Raw genomic sequence first — 27,570 nt, forward strand, 5'->3', positions numbered from 1 at the left:
ATTAACTAAATCAAAAAATTATTATATTCTTTCAAAAATCCCTAAATATATTTAATTGGTTTCAATATCCCTAATTATTCTGATTTTTACCTTCAATAATATTCAAACTTTAGCTATTAAGTTTAGAATCAAATCTCAACCCTTCCTAAAATCATGCCAAATAAAATGTGGTTTAATTATGGCAAATATAATGGGAATACTTAAGTTTAGAATCAAATACTTAAGTTTAGAATCAAATACTTAAGTTTAGAATCAAATCTCAACCCTCTCTAAAATCATGCCAAATAAAATGTGATCTATCTTTAATTTTACCAACCAACCGGAATTAAGGGAAACAAAAATAGAAGATTTAGCGGAAAAGATTTAGCGGAAAACAATCAACCGGAATCAAGGGAAACGAAAATTTGTACTAAAAGGTGGTGGAAAGCGACGATGCAAGTGGAAAACAAATACGGGTGGAAAGCCATTTGAAAATTTGAATAATGTTAGAACTGGAGAAAATTTGAAGAAAATTTTGAAGAGAATTTTGAGAACTCGGTATTTTTTACCGATACATGCAGAAAACAGCGGAAAAATCCAAAGGTTGAAAAAGGAACAGAAGCGTGAAACGAAACAACTCACCCATACTTTGGATGGTGCAAACCAATAAAAAAGGAAGGGCGTGCAAACAGTGAAAAAGCGACGGAAGAGAAACCGATGGTGGAAAAGCGACGGAAGAGAAAGCGACGGAAGAGAAAGCGACGATAGAAAAATGGAAGAGAAAGCTACGGTGGAAAAGCGACGGTGGAAATACACCGGAAAGCCTTTACAGGAGATGGTTTATTTTTTGGGGGGGGGGGGAAATTAGGAAATTGAAGGAGTGCATAGTATGTATTAATTACATGGTATTTTAGTCATGTAGGGGCATTTAAAGCATAATTATCTCATTTAATATGTAAAAATTAACTGTTTTGCTATTTTGACAATTTAAAAATAAATTTGTCATTTACCAAAAGTAAAACTTAGATTTTGCTATTTTTCTTGTTGTCCCTAAAAAGAACAAAGAAAAAAAACACCACTCCAACCCAATTAGAATTTGGATTGGATACCCTATTCAGATTACTCATGTTACTGACCAATTCGAGTTGATCCAAATGATTCTTCCAATCCAAACCAATCCCTTGTTTACTAACAAGAAAACTCGCGACTAACTAAACCTACTACTCATTAAGAGGATGTTTAACAATTTGGGTACTTTGAGAGAGTTAAAGTTAGTTGAATAAAACATACCAACTCACTTACAAGCATCTATGATAAAATAAAATATAAATAAAAAAAAATATATTTACATTTGGTGGTATAGACAAGACAAGACTAAAGGTATTTTAACCAAAATTAAATCATGACGAGGTTTGCTTAAAAGGTAATGGTATTATATTATCTTTAAAATGACAAACACTTGAAGAAAAAAATAAAAATAGTTAACAACATTATCTCATAAAGTAAAGATGAGATGATGAGAGAACTTGTTGATCTATGAAGGATTTACGTTTTACTTCGACACCAAATACTAAAATATATTCGCACAACACATTCCATCAACATTTACACCACGTCTCACAGTTTTTAAATTGAAATAAGATTGTGTAGACGCACCATGGAAAGCAGCCAAATCTTAGCCACAGCAGGAGCCACAGGCAGGTAACGAGCCTGATTCCCATGATATCATATCACATATTAGTAAATAAATCAATTGAAAGCATGGAGAATAAAGGTTCGGAAATCAGCATTCAACTTACTGTGATCAATCCCTCGAACATTGTCCAGACCACGAGGTGGACCGCGGGGACGACCACCATAGGGTCCCGACCCAGGACCTCCAGGGCCACCACCGTCCCATTTCTTCCCTGAACCGGATCCTTTTCTATATGCCTCTGATTTTTCCATCTACAAAGAAGCATACGAATTTTATCTTCCTTCCCAACATGACGGTTCTGAATGCTAATATATTATATGTATGTATACGTGTGTGTGTGTATATATATGTTTTAATCAAGGCAATAAGGAACAACTTACCGAGAACAAGGTGGTAAAAAACACACCGATAATGTTTATGATGGCCCAAAAGAAATCAGTTATAGTTTTGAGACGCCAAAATGATCTCTGGGACTTCACAACACCTTCAAGATATCACCGCAAGTGCATAGTTTCTCAGTAACACGTACGTGCTCAACAGAATCAATAACATGGAAACATCCAACTTCATAGTTCCCAAAGTTAGTTGATCCGAAGATAGCAAATCAGATAATATGGGGCATTGTGCAACGTAAAAGTAATTTGACAACTCTTTAAATAAATTTTAACGTAAAATCAATTGAAATAGAAATGTTTAAATGTCACACAGACAGGAGCAAGTAGAGAAGAGTTGAAAGAGGTCATTAATGTAGATAGCCTGATAAGAAAGCGAAAGTGAAAAAAAGAACACAGTTCAGTACTCAATAAGATAACACACAATGGTTCTTCTATCAATGTAAAAAAAATATGTAAAAGGGGTGTACCAGGAGATGGGTAGCAGACTGCAATAGGAAATTACAGAGAGTTGTTCAATACTGGCAAATTCAGAATCAATTTATGCTTCGGAAACACAAACATCCACCATGATCAAATATGAGAGAGTTCACCAGTAAGAAGCAACCAAAAAGAATTCCAAGTTCTAATTCAATCTAAGAAATCTACTGATTTACAGAATCCTGCTAAACAGACGACCAAAAGGATTCCTAAGCACAAGTTTAGAACATTAAACTCTTACTGATAACCTCCTTAGGTTGCAGACAGACTTTTAAGGGTGCATGAGAAAGTAGACTCTATGAAACATCAATTTCTTAACCAAACTATGGTAATTTCACAAAATTAACACTATGGTTGTCGAAATTGGTTGTGGTTGACAAACTGAGGACATCAATATCTCTACACTTTGCTCTATAATGTGTACCTAATATTGATCACTAAAACTGAAGAGCCAGACAAACATAAAGCAACTTTAACAGAATTTACAAGAAATACATCTGTTTATTCATCAGATTTTCACAAGCACTGACACCTGCTTTCCATATATGAACTGTAATCAACTATACAATTTTAAATTTTAAATTTTATATTGAGCAGTTGCATTTCATAAGAAAAAAGACAAAAATTCCCCTAAAGTGAATGGTAACCTTTTAAGTGAAGACCCATTTTCCTGGCCTTTATACCCTACTAAAACCATAGAATGATAAAAACAGTGTAGAACTCATTAGAAAATCTGTCACCACACACTCAAAGAAATAACCAAATCCCTTCATCCTTAAAGTATCAGTAACAGCTCGTAAAAGTGGCACAAAATTCAAATTTTAAGGAAACGAAGTAAGAATTCAACTCATACAACATTATAAAACCATCAAGCTATGGATCTTATCTAACATATCAAATGACAATAAATTTCCCAAACTCGTATTTCTCTACTTTCCGTCATTCCATTAGGTCGTAGAACATCGCTCTCTGCAATTCGAATTCGAGGGTTTTTTCCCTCTTCATTATTAAATTTGGGACCTAGGTTTATTTCCTTCCCATTCCTGTGTGGTTTCATCTTCTGTGTACGGTTTTTACAATTGATATTTGGTAATACAAAATTCACAAAGAAATTAGACAAAGAGATATGCAATCAGAAGAATGATCCTTGGATCTTACCTACTAGGTCCAAAATGGAAATCAAAATCATGAAATGCATAAAGCTAAGGGAAATAGGGAAAGAATCGATAGATAATATCTGAAGGATCATATCTGAAGACAAGAGTAGAACCCAAATCCCTAATTCTATGCAAGAAATTCTTGGAGTAACCAGGGAAAGAAAATCCAAACTATTTCTGATTCCAAAAGAGATCAACTAATTTCTCAGCAGTGAAATTCAAAAAAAAGTGAATAGAGAGAGATTGAGAGAGAACCTCGTTCAACGTACGCCATGGGAGACTTTCCAGAGCTTTCTCGGGGGCGAAACGAAAGAGTCGGTATTGGAAAAGCTGGAGGTCGAATTACCGTTTGGATCGATTAGAGGATTCCGCTTACAGGTTTATTTATGATTTATGCGAATTTTGATTGGCTATAGCTACGTCATATATATATATATATATATATATATATATATATATAATATTAATTTAACAATGAGGGCTCTTTTAAAAAAAATATAACAAGTAGACGATATAAAATACAAAAAATGTCCCATCAACCACGTCGTCAAGAACCCGTAATAGTCGAGAACGCGTAATATATTTGCTACACGTTTAGATTTTGCTATTGTTTGTTATACGATCGTTTAGATTTGGTCGTTTCGTTTAAATTTAGATTTTCTTATGTACGTTCGTTTAGGTTTGACTATCTAAATCTAAAAGACCTTTTTTCAAATTTTTTATATTTAGCACACGATCTCGAACAACCAAATAACAATTTACATCTGAAACACGATCTTAAACCAAAATAATAGTTTATATCTGAAACACGATTTTGAGTCAAATAAAAGAGGAGGGACGATGGAAAAAAAAAATCAAATCGTTTAGAAAAAATATCAAAACGATTTTTTTTAAGATATTTTTTGTATATGATCGTTTAAATTTGGTACAAAATCGTTTATATTTGTTAAGTAATTGTTTAGTTGATACACGATCATTTATATTTGGCTATCCAATATCCTAACAATTTTTGTTTAGGATCTTCTATATCTGACACACAATCTTAAACAACCAAATAATAGTTTGAACATAGATTTTTATATTTGGTACACACCAAATAACAGTTGAAAAAATAAAAGAAAATTTGCATAAGAAAGAAGATGGGAAGGAAGGGCAAACGAAAATATTTAAAAAAATTACAAAAAGAAGAGAAAAAGAAAATGGACAGAAAAAAATTGTGGAGAGGAAGTGAAGAAAGACCGATAAAAAAGAAGAGAAAACTTGAAATATTTTAAAAAAAATGGGCAGCTTCATGGTTTATTATATTCATGAAAATTAACTTTTTTTATTAAAAGTTATCAAAACTAAAACATTTGATAATATATTTACACTTCGAAAAATCAAATGCAATGAATATTTTTTAGTGATTTTGTTCTATGGGCAAATAGTTTGTCAGGTTTTTTATTTTTAAAAAAACATCTAATTTAATTCTTCTAATGATTATGGAAGTTGAATTTATTGAATAATTTAATGATTAACCTCGAAGGGATACATAACGAGAATGAGAAAAATATGATTTTATGATATATTTCTTTTATTTGTTTTGTTTTTATATATTTATTTTTGGGGTCTTTTCAAAAATATAAAAAAACAGCAAAATGTTTACACCGTATAGAACAATTCCAAAAACGGAAAAAGCTCATAGGCCCACCGTGTAAAATACCAAAAATGCCCCGTCAACTACGTCGACAATAACGCACGCGTAATATATTTGCGATCGTTTAGATATGCTACAATTTATACGTGATCGTTTAGATATGGTTCAATATATACATGATCGTTTAGATATTGCTATAATTTATACGTGATCGTTTATATATGGTTACAAGGCGATCGTTTATATATGGTTATAATTTATACGCGATCGTTTAGATATGGTTATAATTTATACGCGATCGTTTAAATATTGGTACAACGTGATCGTTTAAATATTGGTACAACGCGATCGTTTAGATATGACTACAATTTATACACGATCATTTAGATATGATTACAATTTATCTTTTTAATTTCATCGTTTAATTTTGTTACACGATCGTTTACATTTAGCTACTCCAATCCAAATGATTTTTTTTCAAGATTTTTTATACACGATCTTTTATTTTTTTTACAATATCGTTTACTTTTTTAAGTAACCGTTTACATTTGGCTACTCCAATCTAAATGATTTTTTTTCAAGATTCTTTATACATAATCTTTTATTTTTTTTACACGATCGTTTACATTTGGCTACTCTAATCTAAATGATTTTTTTCAAGATTCTTTGTCTTATACACAGTCGTTTAGATTTGGTTACCCCAATGTAAACGCGTAAAAAGAAAAAGACGATGGAAAGATTAAACGACGTAAAAAAGAATCAGAAAAAGGAAGATGTAAATATTAAACGATGTAAAAACAAATCAAAAAAGAAGAAAAACGGTTGAAAGAAATCACAAAATCAGAAAAGAAGAAATACGATCGAAAGAAATTGCAGTGAAAAAAAGAAATACGATGGAAAGATTTAACGACGTAAAAAAACAATTGAAAAATAACAAAGATGATGGAAAGAAATCGGAGAAAAAAAGAAGAGGAAAAGAAGAAAGACGATGAAAGAAATCGAAAAGGAAGACGATGAAAGAAATCGCAGAGAAATCGCGAGTAAGAGAAGGACAAACCTAGAATATTTAAAAAATGACTAATTTTATGGGCTTAATTACATGGGTCGTAAATAGTTTGGTGTTTTGTTACATTTATATAAGTTTTCCTTTATTTTTCTTTGGCACGCTAGTAATTATAATATTTTTAAGAAATTGAGTGAGTTATGGGTTTTAGGGATAAAATTCATTCCAAGTTTATATATATATATATATATATATATATATATATATATGTTTTGGCATTTCTTTTCACTATGTGAAAGGGATATGTGCTTCTGAAATTTAAAAAATAAAATAGTCAAATACTCTCACGTGGTTAGATGTATGAGTATTATGATACCAATCTTTGCACACTTTGAGGTACGCATACTTTATAGTTTTTTTTTTTTTTTTTTTTTTTGAAAAATTTGTATAGATAATGTTGTTTTTCAAAATATTTATTAAAACTATGTAGTTTTCAAAATATTTATGAAAATGTTGTACCTCACTCAAGACCTTCTCTCCAACTCAAGACCTTGTGTGTGTGTTTTTTTTTTTTAATACTTTGGTCAAAATTTAAATTTAGTTATTCTCTTCCTCCTTCGTTGCTTGTTCTCTCCATTTGCTTTCTCTTTTTTTAATACTTTTGTTCAAACCTAGGCCATGTTTGGCACACAGAAAGGAAAACAAGGGAAAGGAATATCTTATTCCTTTCCGCGTTTGGCAATAGAAAAAATTGGGGAAAGGAAAATTTATTTTCCCCCATTTTCCCTTCTTAATCCCTCCACCTAACCCTTCTCTCTCATCTTTATTCCCTTCTTTGTTCCTTCTCTTTCCTAACACCTACTCTTCATCTTCCTTCTTCTCCTCTCCCCTCATTAGAACCCTTCCTCTGTCGGCCACCATTTGATCCCTCTTCACGTTCATTCCTTCTCCCTTTTCAACCGTTTTTCTTACCATATTTTGTTTTTCCATTTTTTTCGTCTCGTTAATCACCAATTTCTCCACTAGGTTTCATTTGGCAGCCAATGTACTATCACTGTTTGCTTCTAAACCCATTTGGTCGTCGATCAATCTCCTTGTTTAAACCTCTATTCGACCATGAACTTGGAAAGGGTACATATTCCTTGAATTTTTTTTGTTTCTCTTTTGATTCGTTCATGGCTTATCTATTTAGTTTGCCACTCGGATCTATTACGCATCCTTCGTCTAACACCTTGCCACTCGAATCTATTACGATGAGTTGTGGCCTTGGCGGATTCAATTCGAACATGGTAGGGTATTGAGGTATACATTTCTTCTTTTTCTGTAAATGTTGATGATGAGGAAAATCATTCTAATATATCTTTTGTTGTCCTTGGATCTGTCTTGTTCATGTGTTCTTGTTTCATTTTATTTTTTTTTAAATTAGTTTTAAAAAATAATGAGCATTGTTGATCTGAACATCGTTGAATGATTTCCTACTGGGTTTTATCTTTATTTCACTTTGATGCTTGATTGCTTCTTACTACTATCTTAGCCTTGTTCTTATTCCATTCTAATCTTTTTTTTTATACTTCTCGGTTTATATGTCCTTTCAGTATAGCATGGCTTTTTTTTTAAGTTATATATGTGCCTTCCACTTCTCGACTGGTCTACTTTTCTTGTTATTTGCATTATATATATATTGATGATGGCCAACTTTTGTTTGTTGCACTATACTATTCTCTTTTTTTCCTTTTCTGTCTAAGTTATGTTGTCTCCCTCTCTGACTTCTTTGACCATATATTGCTTTACTCCATTTAGGACATTGATGCTAGTTATACTTATTTGGTTTAGTCTTTAATGGAGTATTCACTTGTGATTTTTACTTATGCATTTATGACTGGTGTGTTTGGTATGAAATTTTCCTTTTTGCATATTCGTATAAATGCATTTCATGTCACAAAATTTGATCGTTGTGTTACATTCAAGTTCTTCACTTCTATTTTACTTCATTGTGTGTGTATCATGCCTTTATATCACTGCATTTGATGACATTGGGTATGTGACGATTATTGCATGTACGTATGAAGTTCGATTTCCTAATAGTGAACAAACTTCTTTTCTCTGAGGCACAAAAAAAAAAACATTTGATTTTTTTCCCGTACATATATTTTTGGTGCACATAAGTTGTAACGATTTTGTATTTGTCATGCGTACGCAATTATAGGTCTATAGCTGAAAGTATGCGTCCATGTCCCTTTCCATTTTTATCCTTTCCACACAAAAGCGTTCAATGTGATTAACGGCCCTAACGGAAGTTTGTTCTTTGTCCTCGCAGTGCACGCGAGTACGTAGCGAGATATATCTTGAGGTACTAAGGTATTCACGTCGTCACGCACAAAAGGTCTTTAAACATGCATTTCTGTGATTTTCTTTTCTTTGTTATGTTTTCAATACATGTGTAAAAATTTCCTATTTATGCTAACATTTTTGTAAGATGAACTTTCACATTAATTGTGTTTAAATTTACACATAGGTTTTCGTTAATCATGTTTTAAGCATGTCGTTCACTTCATGCATGTTGCAAGTTTTTAGTTGACTTTTCATGCCACGTTATGCGTTTTACATCAACTACCATTCGAAAACAATAATAAGATTTTTAATTCCCAATGCTACTTGATAAAACAAAGAAAAGGGATAAAAAACTCAAATATGTAGTTTTCAATTGTTTTTTTTCCACACAAAGAAAAAAAAACTTCGACAACATTCCAATATTAATTTCATAAAAAAAATTAACATATGTACTTATTTGTTTTTAATGAAAGAGACAAAGTAAAAAGAAATTCAAAACAGATGAACATATGTATTATTTGTTTTCATGGAAGAACAAACGAAAATTTAAAAAATTACAATTTTCAATAGTTGTAAATGAGTGAAAATAAATGGGAGATTTTGAATGTGAAAAAAAAATTGATACACAAAAAATTGGTTGTCTAATTGGTGCACTCCAAAAAATCATAAATTTACAATCCAACTTTGTAAAATATATACATATATATAAAATGAAAATATTGTCCATGAAATCTTATAAAATAGTAGGGAATCTTAGGGCAAGTAATTAAGTCAAACAAAAAGATTTCATCTTAAAAAAAGAAATTATAAATTAGTAAAAGTCATGAAGTTTTTTTTTCTTTAAATGAAAAAAGTTCATAAAATCATATCTTTGATGTCCAAAGTGGTAAAGTAAGGGTAAGGAAGTTTCAAAGGAAATATATAAGATGATAATACAATTGCATTGCATGGTAGTATTATTGGTAAGCTAATTAAAAAATGACACCCATACTTAAATGCTTCATTAATGTAATAGCCACAATCTCAGCCAAATCCCAAACCTATGTACAAATTACACTACGCTTACACACACGATCACATATGAGTGTGAAAACGATACTAGATGGAAAAAAAATAAACACAAGTTTGGTTTAGGGTTTCTGACCATCTCCTCCATCGTTAGCAGGTTCCCACTTCATATTAGGTGGAAAATAGACCCACAAGAAATCATCGATGTGGTATATGCCTTCATAATCACCTAACGACATATGCTCTTGATATTAGAAGCACTGTTGAATGACCACAAGCGGATAACTCACGTACCAGCCAACGCAAGACATAGGATTAGGGACCTAGCCTACTTTCGCATGATACATACGTCTGACCTTGTGTATCGGTAAAGTACACAGATGGACAGACGTTGTTTTGTAATCTTTTGCCATTTACTACGAACAAGAGTTGGCCTAGAGTCGATGGAACTCGTTGACATTAAGGAGATGGTCGCCATCTTCCTTCATGTGTTGATGCACGATGTGAAAAACTGACAGATTCAAAGGGAGTTTATAAGGTCTGGTGAGACAGTTTCTCGACATTCCAACATTGTCTTGATGGTTGTTCTTCATCTGCATGACGAGTTATTGGCCACACCACAGCCTATAACGAGTACATGCATAGATTTGAGGTGGTGGTCTTTCGAGGTTAAGACTAAACAACTTACCGTTTCTTTTTAAATTTTCTATTGGAACTTGTCAAACCTAAAAAACTTTGTTCGATATTCGTTGTAGAATTTTCTAAGGGCATTAGACGACAGGTACATCAAAGTTAACGTGTCTGCAGCTGATTCATTAAGATATCGAACATGAAAGGACGAAGCGACAATGAATGTCCTCGGCGTATACGATACGAAGGAGGACTTCATTTTCGTCTTAGCCGGCTAGGAAGGATCTACAGTAGACTCACGTGTCCTACGACATGTAATTTCCAGACCTAACGATCTGAAGGTTCCAAAGGATGAGATCGTATGTTGCCATTAACCCTTGTTAAAATAGTATGGAATTTGTTAATTCTTTCTTGGTTTAATGCCTTAACATAATGGAACCTCATATTCCCAGGGTTTTACTACCTGTGCGACACGGGATACCCAATGCAGAAAGTTTTCTAACACCGTATAGGGGGTAACATTATCATCTACAGAAGTGGCATGGTGTTGGGAATGCTCCAACAACACTGAAGGAGTTCTTCAACATGAAACATTCTTCTGCATAGAATGTGATTGAAAGAGCGCTAAGCCTGTTGAAGGGACGTTGGGCAATACTATGTGAAAAATCCCACTACTCGGTTCAAGTCCAATGTCGGACTATTATGACTTGTTGTTTCCTCCATAATTTAATAAATCGTAAGATGACGAACTCCGACATATTGGATGACGAAGATATGGGTGACTAAACACACGCAACTACTAGTGGTGACGACATCACAAACATTGAGGCCTCAAACAAATGGACTCAATGGCGGGATGCACTTGCTTCATCGATGTTCAACGAATGGCAGTTGTATAACGGGTAGTAACATTTGATTTGTACTACAACCCTGTTATTAAAACAGTTGTAGTATGTGTATTTTCATGTTTCTTTGTTGTCCTCTTATTTTGTATATTGAGACTTGGTTTAAAAAAAGTTTGTCGTTTCATGTTTACTTATCTTATTTTTTCGTCGGTTTATATGTTTATATGTTTTTTGTTTTGTACAATACTTGTAATGATTCAATTGTTTTATCAAATGGCCAATATATCTAGGAACCCAAAGCAGTCCTAGCACAGGTAGAGGAGGCATGCCTAGTAGACTACCTCGTGGACTTGGTGAACACGGGGGGTGGAGGTCGGACAAAGGGACCTACCGCCCGAGTTATTTAGCACAACTGATTAGGATGTTAAGAGAAAGAATGCTCGATTGCGGTTTGACAACCACCGTCATCGAAAGTCGAATATAACTGTTGAAAAAGATGTTTCAGGCCATTACCAAGATAAGGGGCCTAGCAGGCAGTGGCTTCGGCTGGAATGATGACGTCAAGTGCATCATCGCCGAGAGAGACGTGTTAGACAATTGGATCCGGGTAAGATTTTGAACTTAATTACATGATTAATAGGCTATACTGGAATACTAATCACTTTATTTTTTTTTCTTGTGAATTTGTCAGACACATCCTGTAGCAAAAGGACTCCTGAACAAGCCCTTCCTACATTACGACAAGTTATCATACGTGTTTGAGAAAAGACCCTGCAACGAGGGCCCGTGTGGAGACGTTCACAGACATCGGGTCTAATGTGCCAGGACTGCTCCCCGTGGAGGATGGCCTGGAGACGGAGTTCCTGGCTATGTGCAACCCGAGGATGAACATGGTACCGAATGACATCATGGTCGATCGATCTGGTCAGTCGAGCGACGCTAGGCCAGGCTCTAGCAATCAGGAAAGGAAGGGTGACATGCAGCCATTTGAGAGTGACGACCTGATTCGGGATTGCATGGGCACTGCGAATGATTAGCTTAAGACCATTGCAGAATGGCCTAATAAAGCTATCAACTGGAAAGACGCAATGGTATTGGAGGTTATTACGTATATGGAGACTCTCCCGGGCCTTAGTATTGAGGACATCAGTAAATGAGTGATGATAGTAACGGAAAAGGTGTCGCTAACGAGAAGCTTCATCAGGATGCCCTATTCGATGAAGGTCGCTTACTGTAAGGTCCTCCTCTGTGCAAGACGTTTATTCTTTTTCTCTTTGTCGGAATAATGTATTTGTTTTACTTATTTGCTTGACCATTTTCTATGTTGTAATGGACGTTAACTATTTATGACAGTTTCTTTCTCGATGTTACATGAAACGTAAAAAATTAATTTATGCACATGTCGCCTAACACATGATACTAGACGATTGAAAATGGCATCATTATCGAAATATGGTTGTCGCGACGCGGAGCAGTTGATATCCTCAGTCATTTAATCTGTAATATTTAAAGAGTTCGGAGTCGCCACCAATCATATTAAGGTGTGATTGGTCACTAAAAAAAGAAACATTGGTCTACATAAATTGAGATTTAAGGTTCGGTAGTCAGCATTGTGTAGGAAAGATGTTAGCACCCTACAACACCCATAAAAATGGTTACCAAAATTTATCTTTTAATCTAAATTAAAGAGGTTCACAAAACAAATTTTTTTATTTTGTGTTTTTTAAATGTCACATGGTTATCAATTCACATCTAAAAAAAGGCTAAGCATGAATTGATGATTATATGGGTGGCATGAAAGCCATCAGAAAAATGAAATTTAATTTTTGTTTAAAATTATTTACCTCAAAAATATTAAAATATCAAACTTTGATATTTTGATCTCCATCACAGGCATTTAATGAGAAATTTCATTTATCTAAAGAATTAATGAATTCCAAAGAAAACACTACTCAGTCCCATTTTAAAAGATAAATTGTTGATATATTTTGTTTAAAGATAATTTACTAATTAATTTTTAAATAAAAATGAGAAATTTCATGTATTTATGTAATTTTAACCATAAAATCCATAAATGAACATTACTTATTTTCCAACTCAAATTTATATAATAATATTAATATTAGGAAATAAGAAAAAATACATGTCAGAAAATAATACAGTTGGCATAGCATAAATGATTTGGCAAATGATACAACAAACAATATAGGTTGCTAAATAATACAGATTGGAATGAATACACACATGTTGGGAAATAAAATATTGAAAATAATATAGGAGTCTTTTCAAAAATATAAAAAAAATGGTAAAATATTTACACTCTATAGAACAATTCTAAAAACGAAAAAAGCTTAGAAACACACCGTGTAAAATATCAAAAATGCCTGTTAACTACGCCGTCCATAATATTTGCGATCATTTAGACATGGTTCAATATATATGCGATCGTTTAGATATGATTCAATATATACATAATCGTTTATATATGATTCAATATATATGTGATCATTTAGATATAGCTACAACGCGATCGTTTAGATATGACTATAATTTATCTTTTCAATTTCATTGTTTAATTTTGTTATACGATCGTTTAAATTTGAGGACCAAAATCTAAATGATTTTCTTAAAAAAATTTGGTATACGATTTTTTTAATTCTTTTAGTACACGATCATTTATATTACTTTACACGATCATTTAGATTTATTTATATGATCATTTTTCTTTTTTGCACGATCGCTTACATTTAGCTACTCTGATCCAAGTGATTTTTTTTCAAGATTTTTTATATACGATCTTTTATTTTTCTTACACGAACATTTACTTTTTTAAACGATCGTTTACATTTGACTACTCCAATCTAAATGATTTTTTTTCAAGATTCTTCATACAAAATCTTTTATTTTTTTTACACGATCGTTTACATTTGACTACTTCAATCTAAATTATTCTTTTTTCAAGATTCTTTATATACGATCTTTAAGATTTTGCTATTTTGTTGTACACAATCTTATACAGAGTCATTTAGATTTGGTTATCGAAATATAAACGCATAAAAAAAAAAGAAGAAAGATGATGGAAAGAAATCGAAGCGAAAAAAAAACGAAGACGAAAAAAAGAAAAACGATGGAAATATTAAACGATATAAATTAATAATTAAAAAATAAAAAAATGAAGAAAAAAAATCACAGAAAAGAAATAGAGAAAAGAAAAAAGACGAAATCGTAGGGGAAGACGGGAAAGACGAAATAACAAGAGGTAGACGAATCGCGAGGAAGAAAAGAAATATAAAATGGCAAACCTAGAATATTTAAAAAATGGCTAACTTTATGGGTTTTGTTACACGGGTCGTAAATAGTTTACAGTTTTGTTACATTTATCTAAGTTTCCCAATAATATATTATATTGGAAATGATATATATGTTAAGAAATAATGTTTGGGGAGTAAAATATTGGAAATAATATATTATATTAGAAATGATATTCAGATTGAGAAATAATGTTTGAGAAATAAATAATATATAAGTGGTGAAATAAATTTTCTGTCTTTCAACAAGTGTAATCAATTAATATCAACACATTTAATAAAAGTAAACAAAAATTACAACCAAATTAAACCCTAAATCTAACAAAATTTAATTAAATGGCTTAAACCTAACAAATACGTAATAAATTTAGAGCACTTCGAAATCAATCGGCCTAAATCAATTTGATGCACAATACATGTTAAAACACAGTAAAGTAAATGCAACAATACAGGTCAAAACACATTTAATGTAAATGCAAAATTTAATGCAACAATACAGTAAAAGTAAATGTAAAATTTGATGCCTAAACCTAACAAAATTAAAACACAGAGCAGAGACATAATTTGACGCAAAAATATTCAAATGGCCTAAATAAGATTAAAACACAAAGCAGAGGTATAATTTGATGCAATAATATTCAAATGACATAAACCTAATAAAACTAAAATAGAAAGCAGAGACATAATTTGATGCAACAACATTCAAATAGCCTAAACCTAATAAAGTTAAAACATAAAGCAGAGACATAATTTGATGCAACAACATTCAAATAGCCTAAACCTAATAAAGTTAAAACATAAAGCAGAAACATAATTTAATGCAACAACATTCAAATGGCCTAAACCTAATAAAATTAAAACATAAAATAGAGGCATAATTTGATGTAACAATATTCAAATGGCTTAAACCTAACAAAATTAAAATACAAAGTAGAGACATAGTTTGATGCAACAACATTCAAATGACCTAACCTAACAAAATTAAAGGCACTGTAAAAACAACTCAACGAATTAAAAAACAAAAAAAAAAAATTGGAAAAAATCTACATTATAATCAAAAAGGAAAAGAAGGAAAGAAAAAAAAAACTTATCTTTGAAGAACAAATTGGCAGAATAGTTTCTTCGCGTTTCTTTTAACCCTTTCAATCGATTTCCCCTTCTTCCAAAAAAATCTCTTCCTTTTTTCTCTCCCCTCTTAAGGAAATCTCCTCATTTGTTTTTATATGGCACTGAGATGGTAGCTTTTTTTAGACTGCTGAGAAGAAGGCATGATCGTGTATGTGAGAGTGGATAAGGTGGGAAGAATCGTGAAAAGGGAGAAGAAAAAAATCGTGGGAGGTGTGGATGAAGTGTTTGAGGGAAAATAGGGAGGAGATTAGAGATTTACTTTTTATTTTCTTGCATTTTCCTTTTTTTAAAATAAATAAATTCAAATTCAAATCAACTTAATTTAATAAAAAATAAAGTAATAAAATAAAATAAAATAAAGTAAATATAAAAAATAAAAATAAATGACTAAAATATGGTATCTACAGCTTGTCCCCCTTAGTCCATCTGAAAATATTTAAAGGTGGACAAAGAAAATAGATAAAGTATTTGGCCGAATTTTTACTTTGTAGAGAGAACTAAAAAAGACTATCAACTTTAACTCTAGGGTCAGGTTTGATAAATAAAGGGCCTAATCGACAGGCTTCGGCCTCAACTTCAAATCTGCGCTCAATTTAACTAAATTTGAAAAGTCATCAACCTTAGCTCCAGGACTAGGTTTGATAAATAAAAGACCTGATAGACAAGCTTCGACCTTAGTTTCAGATCTGAGCTCGATTTAACCAAATTTGAAAAGTCATCAACCTTAGTTCCAGGACTAGGTTTAATAAATAAAAGACCTGATAAACAGGCTTCGACCTCAGCTTCAGATCTGGGCTCATTTAACCAAATTCGAAAAGTCATCAATCTTAGCTCTAGGACTAGATTTGATAAAAAAGGACCTGATGGACAGGCTTCAACCTCAGCTTCAAATCTGGGCTCGATTTAAACAAATTCGAAAAGTCATCAACCTTAACTCCAGGGCTAGGTTTGATAAAAATTGGACTTGTCCTACTTTTGGACTGGGTAAAGATTTAATTTTAAAATAAAATATTGTGATTTTCAAAGAAATAAATAGCTCACTGCTCCATTAATCAATCCTATTAACAATTGATCAGCATGACCACCAGATAGAATAAAACACATCATAAAAGCTTTTTAAGCTGCCAAATTCGCCACTCTTTGAATCAAAACTGCAAAAGACCGCACTATATTGTAAAGACCCAATGTTGTTTTAGTCCTTGGACATCACAAAACGTGAATCTCTATAGGATGTAGACTTTCAATTACGATAACTCCAATCATAGCAAAATTTGTCTCGACTTGTAGACACCTATATTTTCTTAAGTCTTATAAAAAGAAAATCATAGCTTTTACTTTGTTTGCAAATACTTGAACTCGGCAAACAAGTCCACCCTGTGTTTCCTTGTTGCTAATCATAATAGAATAAAAATGAGAACATTGTTTCTCAACATGTAAAAATTAAAGAAACCTACATAAGCATACCAATAAACTAAATGGTTCTCAAACATTCAGTATAACGGTGTACCCTTTTAGAAATAGGAGTGCCCAATAGAAGTGGATGAACAGTCACAACCCCATTAAGAGCCTCTTCCAAAACTGTTGCTGACATAGTAGTTTTAAATGGCACACCAAGTTTGCTGCAATGAAAGGATAGAATAAAACTGAAGCAACATGTAATCTTTAGAAAACATGAGCTTAAGCATTTTATGAAGTGATCAAAATTAGCAGAGAAAAGGATAAACATACCTAAAAAGTTACATACTATGTTCTATTTATTACAATGAACAGAAAGTTTATTATCAAAACTCAATAATGATCTGAATTTCAAGGAGTCAGTGATGGTTATTGGCAATTGGCAATATAGTTGGCTTGTATTTCCCAAGTTCGTACGAAAACTTCCTACTAACATGGAAGTGTTCAAGAAATAGAGCAAGGCAGCTGAATTCTTAGAATAATAATAATAATAATAATTTTAAAAAAATAATAAATAAAAAAAGCCTGACCTACTGTTTTCCACCGTAATGTAAAATGTGAAACTTATTGTGCTCCCCTTTCATTGAGATTGAAGGATGCCAACTATGTCGGTGAGAGGGTTAACCATTTGTTTCTCTACCTTGTGCTTAACAATGCTTGCTTCTCAATTCAATTCATTATTTCTATTTGAAGCCTTCTTAATATCAAAATGTATGCCTCCATCAATAGCTGGTTGAGTTCCTTTCCTAGAATTAGATCTTTTAAAAGAGAAAGGCCAAAGTTTCCAATTTCCAATTGGGTCAACGGTTGCTTCTACTAGACTACCTGCACAAGTTTTCTCAATGGGATCAAGAGCTATAATGTGTTCATATACGACCATACATTCATTATGATCACACTAGCGAATATGTATAAAACACTAGCAAATATGTATAAAACAGATAACAACCAAAAAAAAGGCCATAATATAGTGCAGCTACTTCCAAGCTGATAAATTAAAATCATTGAAGTTTCCCAATGATTTATGGTTTGCATCAAAACTCTGGGTACTAAGAGTAATTAATGTTGGAAACCTGCCAAAGAAATGGCTAACTCTGGATCATAATTGAACTTTCTAAGATTGGATCCTGCAACATCTTGCAAAGCCAAAATGCCTATATGAATTTTCCTAGCAAGTTCAATTATGATACAACGAATGAACATGCAAACACACAAAAAGCAAGAGACTTTTATATCACAATGTAAAACTTCAAAATTAGAATATGAATTTCATAATGAAATCACACAACACTTGCAATTTCCATATTCAACTCCAAAATCCAAAAGGTGGTCGTATATTGAAAGCCCAATAAAATTTATGCATTAGCTTTAAGCTATAGAATGAACAATGTAACAGAGAAATTTTACTCATTCGAATCAACTCCCCGATGCCTTCTCCTCCTTCCTCAAGACATAAACATCAGTCTCCTGGTAGGCAAATTACTATCATGTGCAAAGAACATATCCCAGACCCAATAGAAAACTATAAATGATCATTATTTTCTTTGTTGAATTTAATAAAATTTTATTGAAGGTTGATTAATTAATCTCCCTTTGCCCCTGACGCACTGAAACCATCTGAAGGAAAATGTACATTGTTATTTGCTCTTGTTTATAGGCCATTACGTACTTGATCGGTTATTGTTATACCTTATAACTATTATTATTGTGTACAGCAAATTGATGGATTGAGTGATTTCAGAGGAATATGCTGTTAGAGATGATGATGATAAGAGAAATGGATATAGTTCTAATAGGAATATTCATTAGCAATGAATATTTTTCCAACTCATTAGTCATTTTAATCAAATACACCTTTGACTCTGTGATTTCTCCATGAATAATTCAAAAGCACAAAGACCAACATCATTTGAATTTGATCACCCAATAGAAAACACAATGTGAAATCCTGCAAAACACAACTATAAAACAACCAATCCAAGAAGAAGCTTTATTTTCTCGGAAACAAGACTTCATTTTGCCATATCTGCTTCTTTCTTTTTTTCACTCTCTTTTGCCTTTAACAGTCACAAAAAACTAAACAAAAGTACTCCATATATTTATACTATTTGATTCTTGTAGGAAAAATAAAAGGGCATGTCACAATCATGAATATGCTCATTATTGGTAAATCCATAGGCATAAAAAATATTAATCTTTTGCATGAATTTTAGGTAGTAACTGTGATTAAAACATCCCAAAAAAATAAAAAATAAAAAAGGGTTTGAATGTTACTTTTTGAAATGGATTTTGTTGGGGAGACGGTAGATGGAAATTTAGAATGAAGAGATTTACAAAATTGGTTGGGAATTAAAATATTTCTTCCTCACACATTTCATTTACAATAGTGAAGATAATCCCTCCAACACTATCACTGTTCCATGAAATCACATGTTGGTACACACAATTATAACAAAAAGATACACCCTACATAATGATTTCAACTTTCACAAGTAACATAAACCATAGTTCGATGGAAAAAAGAGTTTTAACCAAAATAAGTCTAGCACATATTTGGTAAATTCCTTCCAGACTTGAGAGCCCTGCCACCCTTAGTAATTGTTTGCAGTTCAAATCCAATATCTTGTACAGGTACAGAATGTTTAGATGAACTTTGGCTGAGGGGGGTTAACTTAGAACCGTTCAAATTCCCATAAAATAAAATTAAAATACTCATAAAGTAATGAATCTGTGTTCACTCAATGTAACTTCTTTAGCATCAGCGTTTTCCTCAAGCGGCCTAATTTAATCAATTTAAAGAAATGACATAATAGCGATCAAACAACTCAAATTTATTGTGTATTTCATCAGAGGACTCAAAACAGCAATCAAATAACTCAGATTTCAACAAAAAAATGCAAATGGGAGAAACGAGAGTGAAGGAGACGAACCAAATAAAACAAAGAAGAAGCACAACTGGAATGAAGCACTGGACGGCAGAAGATCTTGTACCAGACGATGGGTTTAATGGTGAAGGCTTGTTGTGGCGTCAACGACGGTAGTTGCTGGAGTGGAATCGACAGGTGGCTGGAGTCGGCTGGAGTGGAATTGACAGCGGCGGGTGGCTAGAATGTAATTGACGATAGCGGGTGGCTGGAGTGGCTGGAGTTGGCTGGTGTGGAATCGATGACAGTGCACTTTGCATTTTCGGTGGAGAGAAGGAGAGAAAGCCTTTGCGTTTTTCGGTAGAGGGAGCATGTGTTTTAAGAGAGAGCAATCCTTTATTCTTTAATTTTAATTGTGCGAGGGAGGAAATTCAAAAACTTCGAAAATTGGGGTTTTTTTATTTGAAACTTTTTTTTAACGACACAGCAATATGTCGTTAGTTAATTACGCAAAAATTACGTCAAGAAAAACAAAATTGTGTCAAAAAAATTTCGTATTTTTTTATTTTTAACGACACATTTTACTCTCATCCCACTCTTTTTTATTTTTAACGACACGTTGTTTTGATTAGTAGTGTCGTTAAAATCCAAATTTGTACTAGTGAGTATTACTCGCTGTGTTATCTTTAAGCTCGCCGCCTACAAGTTTTTTAGTTAAGTAATAAGATTTGAGCGACGAAGTCAAGTTGGAGAATAGTTTTTCGTTGCAAAAAGTTGTGTCGATCTCTAAGGCGCAATGGAAGAACTTTGCTAAAGAGACAAGAGTAAGAGCTGTTTTGCTTACTAGGCGTTCAGAGCGTTGTCTGGCGAAGAGTTACACAATGGTTGTCTAGGCGGCACACCCTTATTTAGGAGTGACATTTGAGGTAGGGTGTGACGAGCACGTTGCACCCATGAGTATTGACCCACCTAATGTAGGTCACCCAATAATGACAGGAACATCAAATGCACAAAATGACCTGATTTATCAGAAAATAGACTTCCATCCATTAATTGTAAAATATATGTTTTTTGCATATCTAATGACAATTTCCTTTTCTGCATTATCATCAAGTCCTGGAAATTTTACTACTCACCACAGGAAACTTAATTTTGATCCCAAGGTGGGACCACACCAAGTAACTTCTAACATGAATTTATCCAGTCTTCATGCACTTGACTGATAACATGTTTCCCCATTGATAGGTATCCTTAACAATACTTCTACGTCTTGCAAGGTGATAGTTCACTCTCAATGGGCATATCAAACGTATGCGTCTCCGATCTCCATCTCTCAATGAGTGCAGTAATAATGTGTCAATCTAACTGGATGAAACACAATCTAGCCACCCTATAAAATCTTGAAGCTTGAAGTAGAGACAATATGTTATAGTGCAGAGGGATATTGCATTGGACTACTGTCTCTTTATGTATACAACCCAACTCAACTACCATTTTATCGTCCCATACAATTGAGGATCGATGAAAAGATTGATCATACAGGACATTAGGATCAATCGATCATGGGTTTAAAGCCATAATCTACACATAAAATATTAATTAGAAAGTAAAAAGTAGGTACAACAAAAAACACTACATAATGGTTTATATAAAATAAGCTTATCGAACCACTTGGTGCACATAAAAAATAATAATAAGAAGAAGTACACAATTTCTTAATTATTTGGTGCCTCACTCTGTAGCAAAGGATATTTACTTAGATTATGACCTCGTTGACCACAAAATTCACATTGTACTTGAGCACTATGTTCCCTTCAATCCATTTCATTATGATATCGTGAACTCTTTGATCGATCGAGTTTTCTCAATAATGATGGGTCAGAATGTAAGATAGGCATAACAAGTATGATCCAGTGCAGTACAGGTTGAAATTGAGGAAAGTAACATGAAGCATATGTCGAAAGTTTGTAGTAGTCCTCAATGAAATCTTCATAGTTCATGTTAAATCATGAACAGACTACCATAAAATGCAAGCTTGGTATGCAAAAAGTTTGTCAGTTGTTACATGAACAATATCGTTCTGAAGCATACAACCTTAATATTTGAATATTTTCTCCTTTCACATTAAAGCAATGATGTCTGATTTTCACATGAAACACGCCTTCATGTCGATCATATGACTGCACCTCATGTTTACTAGATCTTGCAACCTACTTCAAGATTTTATTATGTGCGTACCTTCAAAGTGATTTCACTTAGTACAATAGACTTATTTAAAATTAATTGTGTTAAAAATTATTATCGAGTGTATTTATCTCAACGCTCCAATGAAACTCTGATTTCTTCTCTTCTTTTCTCGATAATATGTTCCTAAATAATTTTCTTATCATAACATTATAGATCAATATTAAATGAAAATAAACTTACAAATTGAAGAACATTTATACTTTTTTCAAATTGACAATGATTCTTCCTTTTTTTTATATTAATCCAACCCAACAGAAGTACACAAAAATAATGCGGACGATTCCAATAAACGACTGTGTACCAAATCTAAATGATTGTGTAACCAAATTAAACAATCGTGTACAAAGAATCTTGAAAAAACATCGTTTAGATTTGGCTACCCAAATGTAAACAATCATGTAACCAAATTAAACGCTCGTGTACAAAGAATCTTGAAAAAAAATCGTTTAGATTTGGATTTTCAAATCTAAACGATTGTGTACCAAACAATAGCCAAATCTAAACGATCATGTACCAAAATATATTACGTGCGTTATTGACGGGACATTTTTGGTATTTTCCATTGTGGACTTATGGGGTTTTTCTGTTTTCGTAATTTTTCTATACAGTGTAAATATTTTACCGTTTTATTATATTTTTTAAAAGACCCCTTAATAAATTAGAAAATTAATTAATAGTTTAGTTTGATTTGATTTAATTAAATTAAAACTATAGGTTATGTGAGAGATATTCATTTAAATATGATTTAAATGAAATATTAATTAAATATGATTTAATTAATGATTAATTTAATTAATTAATTAATTATTTTAATATTAATATTAATTTAATTAGTTAAATTAATAGGGAACGTGGGTGGTTTTCCCACGTTCCTCGGTTTACTCTCCATCTTGAAGAAGAATGAGATATTGGTATATAAGAATAGAATAGTTCTGTGAGTTATGCATATTGTAATTTCTCTCAAGAAGAAAACTCTTGTTCTCTTAAAATTCCCCTTCTCCAATTTTGGTTCCCACGAACCAAAACTCAACTTAAAGAATAGGAAGGTTTTTTAGTGGTAGTGCCGCAATTTGGAGTTTTGTAGATCTAGAGACGTCAACGTGTGTAAGTGTATTCCTCTTCTCTATTTCTCTATCATTTATTTCTTAAAAGCAAGCTTAGTCATAAACAAATTAGTTTTTTTATATTGGTATTTTTATATTTCAATTAAAATTGGGTAATAGTTCTGTTAAATCTTTCGCTGTACAAGGGCTTTCATCCCTTCACCAACAATCCCAATGTAGGATAACGCTTGGCGTCTAACCCAACACAACTCGACATGAAACTCTTCTTTTCCTTTTTAATACCTAACTCACTCTTTGGCGTACTTAAACAATTCACAACTCAAATAAAACATGATATGGACAACACCAAGTACCACAACAATAAATGATGAACCCATAGTTTTGTTTTCAACCAAGCTTAGTACAATTTTTGCTACCTGTTTCCCCAAAATGTAAAGTTGAACACAAACGTTTAAATATACCTCTACAGACTAGCTATGACACCCATGAATAATTTGTCACGTCTTACCCCAAATGCCACTTTCTACGTCAGATGGTGGCGTGCCGCCTAGACACCTATCGTGTATCTCACCGCGAGATGACACGACGAACGCCTAGTAAGCAAAACAACTTACTTCAACTTATTTCATCACAAAGCTTAGCCTCGAACCTTAGAGGCTTACTCATCGCAACCGAAAATATGTAACAGTTATACTTTACTCCATCGCTTAGCACTACTATCATAACAAAGAAATTCATTTACTAAGCAATAAGTACAGTTAATAATGCAGCGGAATCAACATACTTCTCTTTATTAACTTAACATTTTACACAAGGTTCACACTTAACAGTTACATTTCTTTTCTTGCGAGGCATAAAGATAAAACCTAAGTTCTGATCCACACGCCTTCCTTCATCCATTGAAATATTGCTCCTTACGTCAAGGTATTTAGAGGTGTAAGAACCACGTTCTCATCCTTCTCCTCAGTCGCCCAACAACCATTTTAGGAACAACCTTTAGGGCTTCCTTTCTTTAGCTCAGACCTGTCACACTCATCGTCTTTGGCCTCACCAACCTTGAAGCGTTAAACGACCTTTCTTCAATCCGAGTTTGTACCCCCTAGCATTAAGGAGTGATGCTTTTACCTACCAACTCCTTAAATGCATGATAGGATGACACGACTTGCATTTCGCACAAGTTTACATAACAACCTCATTTTCCCTCATTTACTTGGCTTCTACGTCTGACATCATTCCTTACTTAGAATTAACGCCTGACAACCTGGAGAGGGAAAACTTAAAACATAAGTCAAAGACTTAAGGAGTGAAGGATTTAGAAAATATGTTTTTGGGAAATACAATAATTTCAATAATAACAACTTAATCTTAATAACAACGCATCAACACAAGTTCTTAATACAAATTACAAACACAGTGAGCGCAACAGTGCCACATGTTTCAGTGCAACAAACATTCACCATTCACTTTCGGGACCTGGGATTCACTTTACCAGCAGTTACCTGCCAAGACTTGGGATTCACTTACAATGTCATGCGTTAAACCTGAGATTTTCACCAGCGTCATGCGATAGACTTGGGATATCTATCAGCGTCTCGTAACAATCTCATCTCAAACCCGGGATTCGCTTTCATCAACATCTCATTGCCTAGACCTGAGATTCACTTCACCAACATCACACTATAGACCTAGGATTCGCTTTCACTAGCATCTCACATTTCATTCCTCGCCTAGATCTGGAATTCCACTCCTCAGCATTAAGAACACAACTCATTCTCACTCAGACCTGGGATTCACTTTCACCCGTATTTCTCCCTAGACCTAGGATTCACTTTCACCAGTGTCTCGAGTTAAACCTGGGATTTCCACCAGCATCTTGTGATAGTTCAGTCACCCTTACTCATTACACAACAACACCAACATCAAAGAGATACATTAGCTCAACAGATCACATTCAACACATAATATCGATAAGATATAACAAGCATCAACTGAGATATTACAACATAAAGTTTTTCATACAACATTAAAAAAATATTTTCTTCATTAAGATCAGAAATTACAACGCCTCGATGATAAAGAACATGCATTTATTTAGAAAGATCATTCATGAAATCATTCACAAACAAAAAATCATTTATAAGGATCACTCACGACAACAATTGGCCTCCACACTTTCTTTCTTTGGCATGTAGCTTCCTCTTCTTGCCTAGTGGTTTCCCTCAATTGGCTTCTCAATACTTTCAAAATATCCTCTCAATAATTCAGTGAAACATTTAGCATTTTTTGCTATTTCTTTCGGTCTTTGGTCCTATTTATAGCGACCTTTCACATCCAAATGTCACTTTCCCGCTTTACACGTGCCACCTTTCAATTTCTCCCACACTATGCAGTCAACTCAAACTTGACATGTAGGCCAAACGTCAGTTACGAATAGACACTTCCTTTGAGATGTCAACCTTATCTCCTTAGAAAGCTAAACTTCTTTAAATCGCCTGACTCCCTCTTCTCCGAAAGCAACAAACATTTACTTTTCTTAAAGGGTCGTCTAGTCATTTCAATTGAACACCTACCTCATCGCCACACTCTTAGGTGTAGGTACTTCTCCTCGCATTGCTATCCCAATCGCCTAGTCCTTAGTGTTAAATGCAAACTTCTTCCTCGCCAGCAACCTTAACGCGTTACCTACTTCCATGTGATGGCTCTTAAACTTAAATACTTTTCTTCGCATCAACCTTTCTGCAATCGCATCCTTCTTTGCAGAATGACTCTTTCTACACTTAGTCAAAATAGCTTATCTCAATAGGGTTCCTCTGTTGGGTTTTATGTTCTAAAACTCGTAGATAGTAAATATAATACATTGACCATTATTAATAAAGTGTTATTATTATAATTTAAATAAGTGTTATTGATTATATTATTAATTTTATCTCAATAACTTAAATCCAATAAACTAACACCTAAGTTGTTTGATGAATCTTGAACAATATGTAGAGACATACATGAATCAATGTTTAAGAAACAACTTGAAGGGTTTATAGTATAAGGATAAGGCTAAGTACTTTATCCTGGTAATGCTATGGATACGACTCACCTTGTATTTGATACAAATACAATGATCTAATGCGTTCGTGTAGGTGACATGCAACTGATGGTATCTTAATGCAATGAGTTTACAAAAGTCCGGATCACGAAATAGTAACCACTAGATGTAACTCTGTTAACTAGTTAGGTTTTTATTTTATTAGGATGACCTAAGTAACTTAGTCTTAATCTTTAGTGTATTATGAACTCTTATTTGCAAGAGATTGTTATTTATTTTGTATGGGTGAAGTGACAAGATTGCTGACTCAATATGCTTATCGTTTTGGGGATCGAGTGAAGAGCTAAAAACATAATCACACAAGATGGAATTCACTCCTTCCTGACTTTATGGTAAGTGGACAAGTTTTCCCTTAAATTGTATCTCCGAGGCTTGAATAAAAGGCTCTATCCTGAGAGAGGGGTTTCTGTTTAGTGGTGGGACCATAAGAGGTTGTTCATTAGAAGATTACTGGTATTTAATGACTAAAAGTAATCCAGGGGTAAAATGGTAATTTGACCAAGTTGGTGTTACGAACATTTGTGGAGGACCAACTTACTAGTATTGGTCTATATCCGTGGACACAAAAATATATCTACAGTGAGAAAAGTTCAGTTGTGAGTCTTTAATGCAGTGTACACACAGTTAACGAATATTGATTAATGTGGTTAAAGGGTTTAACCAATTAATCTCATATCGTTGTAGCTTCTGATCTGTAGGTCCATTAAGTCCCCTTCTTAGCTCGTAAAGAGTAATAAAATTTAATTATATTAGTTGTAATTTGAAATGTTCAAATTTACTTCGAAAATTAATATAATGTATGGTGATACATTATAATATAAAGTTTATATTTTAATTAAACTTTATTATATAAATTTAATTTTGGATATGATTCAAAATTAATTTATGAGAGAATAAAATATTTGAATGAATTTAAATATTAATTTAATATGAATTAGATTCATATTAAAATTATAGGTTAAAATTTAATGTGCATATGATACACATTAAAACTATAGGTTATGAGAAAAATTTATATTTGAATATGATTCAAATTTAGATTAAATTAAATATAAGTTATTTAATTTAGCAATTAATTAATTGGACTCCCTTTTAGATCAGGGTCTTACACAATGCAAGAGTTATGTGACGGTCGAAGCAAAACTTCGCATGGCAAGGGTAGACAACAACTTTTGTAGGATGCCTAGAACTCTTATATATCTGGGGGGAGACAAAAACATTTTGAACACATAAGCTATGAAGCTTAG

At 32.9% G+C, this 27,570-nt stretch overlaps 1 protein-coding gene, 2 long non-coding RNA genes and 1 other non-coding gene across 8 annotated transcripts; 1 reads left to right on the forward strand and 3 right to left on the reverse strand.

Moving 5' to 3' along the window:
• Positions 1-1,390: 1,390 nt before the first annotated feature.
• Positions 1,391-4,112, reverse strand: LOC103488629 (uncharacterized). The gene is made up of 4 exons (XM_008447448.2): positions 3,960-4,112; positions 2,056-2,159; positions 1,779-1,926; positions 1,391-1,689 (listed from the first exon to the last, which is right to left on the reverse strand). Exons 1-4 carry the CDS (start codon positions 3,976-3,978, stop codon positions 1,655-1,657), a joined length of 306 nt encoding a protein of 101 aa, XP_008445670.1. The 5' UTR covers positions 3,979-4,112; the 3' UTR covers positions 1,391-1,654.
• On the reverse strand, positions 2,530-2,674 carry LOC127148754 (small nucleolar RNA snoR137). Its single transcript, XR_007819832.1, has one exon. It is a non-coding gene; the product is annotated as a small nucleolar RNA snoR137 (small nucleolar RNA).
• Positions 4,113-6,873: 2,761 nt separating the features above from the next.
• LOC103488628 (uncharacterized) lies at positions 6,874-12,555 on the forward strand. 3 transcript variants are annotated; one of them, XR_537473.3, is made up of 7 exons: positions 6,875-7,645; positions 8,661-8,726; positions 9,840-10,350; positions 10,438-10,671; positions 10,765-11,214; positions 11,448-11,764; positions 11,849-12,555. It is a non-coding gene; the product is annotated as an uncharacterized LOC103488628 (long non-coding RNA). The 3 variants fall into 3 exon arrangements; XR_007819669.1 differs by having other exon boundaries at positions 6,874-7,645; positions 9,837-10,671; XR_537472.3 differs by having other exon boundaries at positions 9,840-10,671.
• A 2,531-nt stretch (positions 12,556-15,086) lies between these two features.
• On the reverse strand, positions 15,087-20,302 carry LOC103488627 (uncharacterized). 3 transcript variants are annotated; one of them, XR_537470.3, is made up of 4 exons: positions 19,979-20,302; positions 17,579-17,873; positions 17,101-17,212; positions 15,087-15,720 (listed from the first exon to the last, which is right to left on the reverse strand). It is a non-coding gene; the product is annotated as an uncharacterized LOC103488627 (long non-coding RNA). The 3 variants fall into 3 exon arrangements; XR_537471.3 differs by having other exon boundaries at positions 15,088-15,717; XR_537469.3 differs by lacking the exon at positions 15,087-15,720 and having other exon boundaries at positions 16,902-17,212; positions 19,979-20,301.
• Positions 20,303-27,570: the final 7,268 nt, after the last annotated feature.

This window comes from Cucumis melo, chromosome 3 (assembly GCF_025177605.1).
Source record: "Cucumis melo cultivar AY chromosome 3, USDA_Cmelo_AY_1.0, whole genome shotgun sequence".
In the NCBI taxonomy this organism is placed as follows: Eukaryota; Viridiplantae; Streptophyta; class Magnoliopsida; order Cucurbitales; family Cucurbitaceae; genus Cucumis; species Cucumis melo.

Coding starts and splice junctions, on each gene's coding strand:
- LOC103488629 (XM_008447448.2), bottom strand. Junction 1,927..2,055: donor TTTTTACCACCTTGTTCTCG/GTAAGTTGTTCC, acceptor GCTTCTTTGTAG/ATGGAAAAATCAGAGGCATA. Junction 1,690..1,778: donor TGTTCGAGGGATTGATCACA/GTAAGTTGAATG, acceptor CATGGGAATCAG/GCTCGTTACCTGCCTGTGGC.